Here is a 1,191-nt window from a genome sequence, read left to right on the forward strand (position 1 = left end):
GGCGGCCCCCAGGTGCCCCCCCCGCTGCTGCCCGGAGTCTCTCTCTTGCAGGCAGCCGTGCGGGCCCTGAGCCTCTGCCACGGGCACCATGAGGGGTCTCTGGGCCCTGGCGCTCGCCGGGCTCGTCAGCGCCTGCCAAGGGAAGGAGCTGCCACCAGCGGAAGGTAAGGCCCACCGGGAGCGAGGCCTTGGGAGCCACCTCCCTCCTCGCCTCTCCCTTAGGCGAGGGCTGGGTCAGACCCAGGGGGTGACAATACGGAGGTGGCCGGAATCACCGTGAGCTGTGCCAGGTCCCCACGTGCCAGGACTGGAGCGGTGGCTGCTGACTGAGCGCCGGGGCTTTGCTCAGCATCCCGTGCGGGCAGGGGGCCAGGCAGAGCTGAGCCGAGCGAGCCCAGCTGCGGGGAGCCAGCCCGGGACACCCCGACACCGCTGCCACAGCCTCGGCCATCAGGGAGGGACGGGGCTTGGCCACTCTCCGTCCCTCGGTGCCAGCTGGCGGCCAAGGCAGCGGCGTCCGGCAGCGCGTGTGGAGCCGGGTCCGGGCGGGAGCGGCCGGGGCAGGTGAGCCAGGACCGCTCCGGGCAGCGGTGAGGATGCACAGAGCTCCCGAGAGAGGTTTGGCCTCCAGCTGCGAGTCGGGAAGAGGTCTGGCCATGACCCACGCGATGGTGGAGGGCTGGGGGGTGTCCACGTGGGACAGGGGGAGCGTGGCTGAGCCCAGCGCTGCCGGGGGGTCCCCGGCCTGCGTGTGGCTCCCGGCGTGGGATGGGCTCCAGGGGAGGAGCCTCTGGAAGCGACGCCGTGGTTGCATCAGGCTCGGTGGGGGTGGAGCGGTGGCTCAGCCCGAGGGGCCCGGGTTTGCCCGTGGAGGGGTCCCTGCTGCCCGGCACGGCGTAGCCTCCCGTGTCCTGGCCTTTCCTGAGGGACAGAGGGTTGGACAGGCGAGATTTTCCCTTGGGATCAGCAGCAGGGCTGGGAGAGGCTTCAAAGAGATCGCACGGGGGTTATTTATGCTGCTCTTTGTGTCCCCTGCCCTGCTGAGGGTGATGTCAGCGCCGGCGGGAGGGGACTCTGCCCCCGGCTGTGACACCCACAGGCCCCGAGGGGACTCTGCGTGTGGCCAGGACATTCACAACCCTCACTGCTGCGGCTGGGGCGGGGGGGCCCCCGGGCCCGGGACGTGCCCCC

The 1,191-nt window shown here is 71.5% G+C and overlaps 2 protein-coding genes across 2 annotated transcripts in view; both read left to right on the forward strand.

Annotated features, from left to right (window-relative positions):
• ADGRB2 (adhesion G protein-coupled receptor B2) overlaps nucleotides 1-70 on the forward strand; it is a 36,866-nt gene extending 36,796 nt beyond the window's left edge. Inside the window, 1 exon segment of the mRNA XM_017736109.1 lies at nucleotides 52-70. Within this exon segment, the coding sequence (XP_017591598.1) occupies nucleotides 52-70 (19 nt within the window).
• The window catches only part of COL16A1 (collagen type XVI alpha 1 chain), a 47,555-nt gene that overhangs the window by 27,282 nt on the left and 19,082 nt on the right, over nucleotides 1-1,191 (forward strand). Inside the window, exon 2 of the mRNA XM_017736110.1 lies at nucleotides 48-164. Within this exon, the coding sequence (XP_017591599.1) occupies nucleotides 89-164 (76 nt within the window). The 5' untranslated portion in view covers nucleotides 48-88. The remainder of the gene's footprint in view (nucleotides 1-47; nucleotides 165-1,191) is intronic.

The sequence above is a fragment of the Corvus brachyrhynchos genome, unplaced genomic scaffold (genome assembly GCF_000691975.1).
Source record: "Corvus brachyrhynchos isolate BGI_N302 unplaced genomic scaffold, ASM69197v1 scaffold65, whole genome shotgun sequence".
Lineage (NCBI taxonomy): Eukaryota > Metazoa > Chordata > Aves > Passeriformes > Corvidae > Corvus > Corvus brachyrhynchos.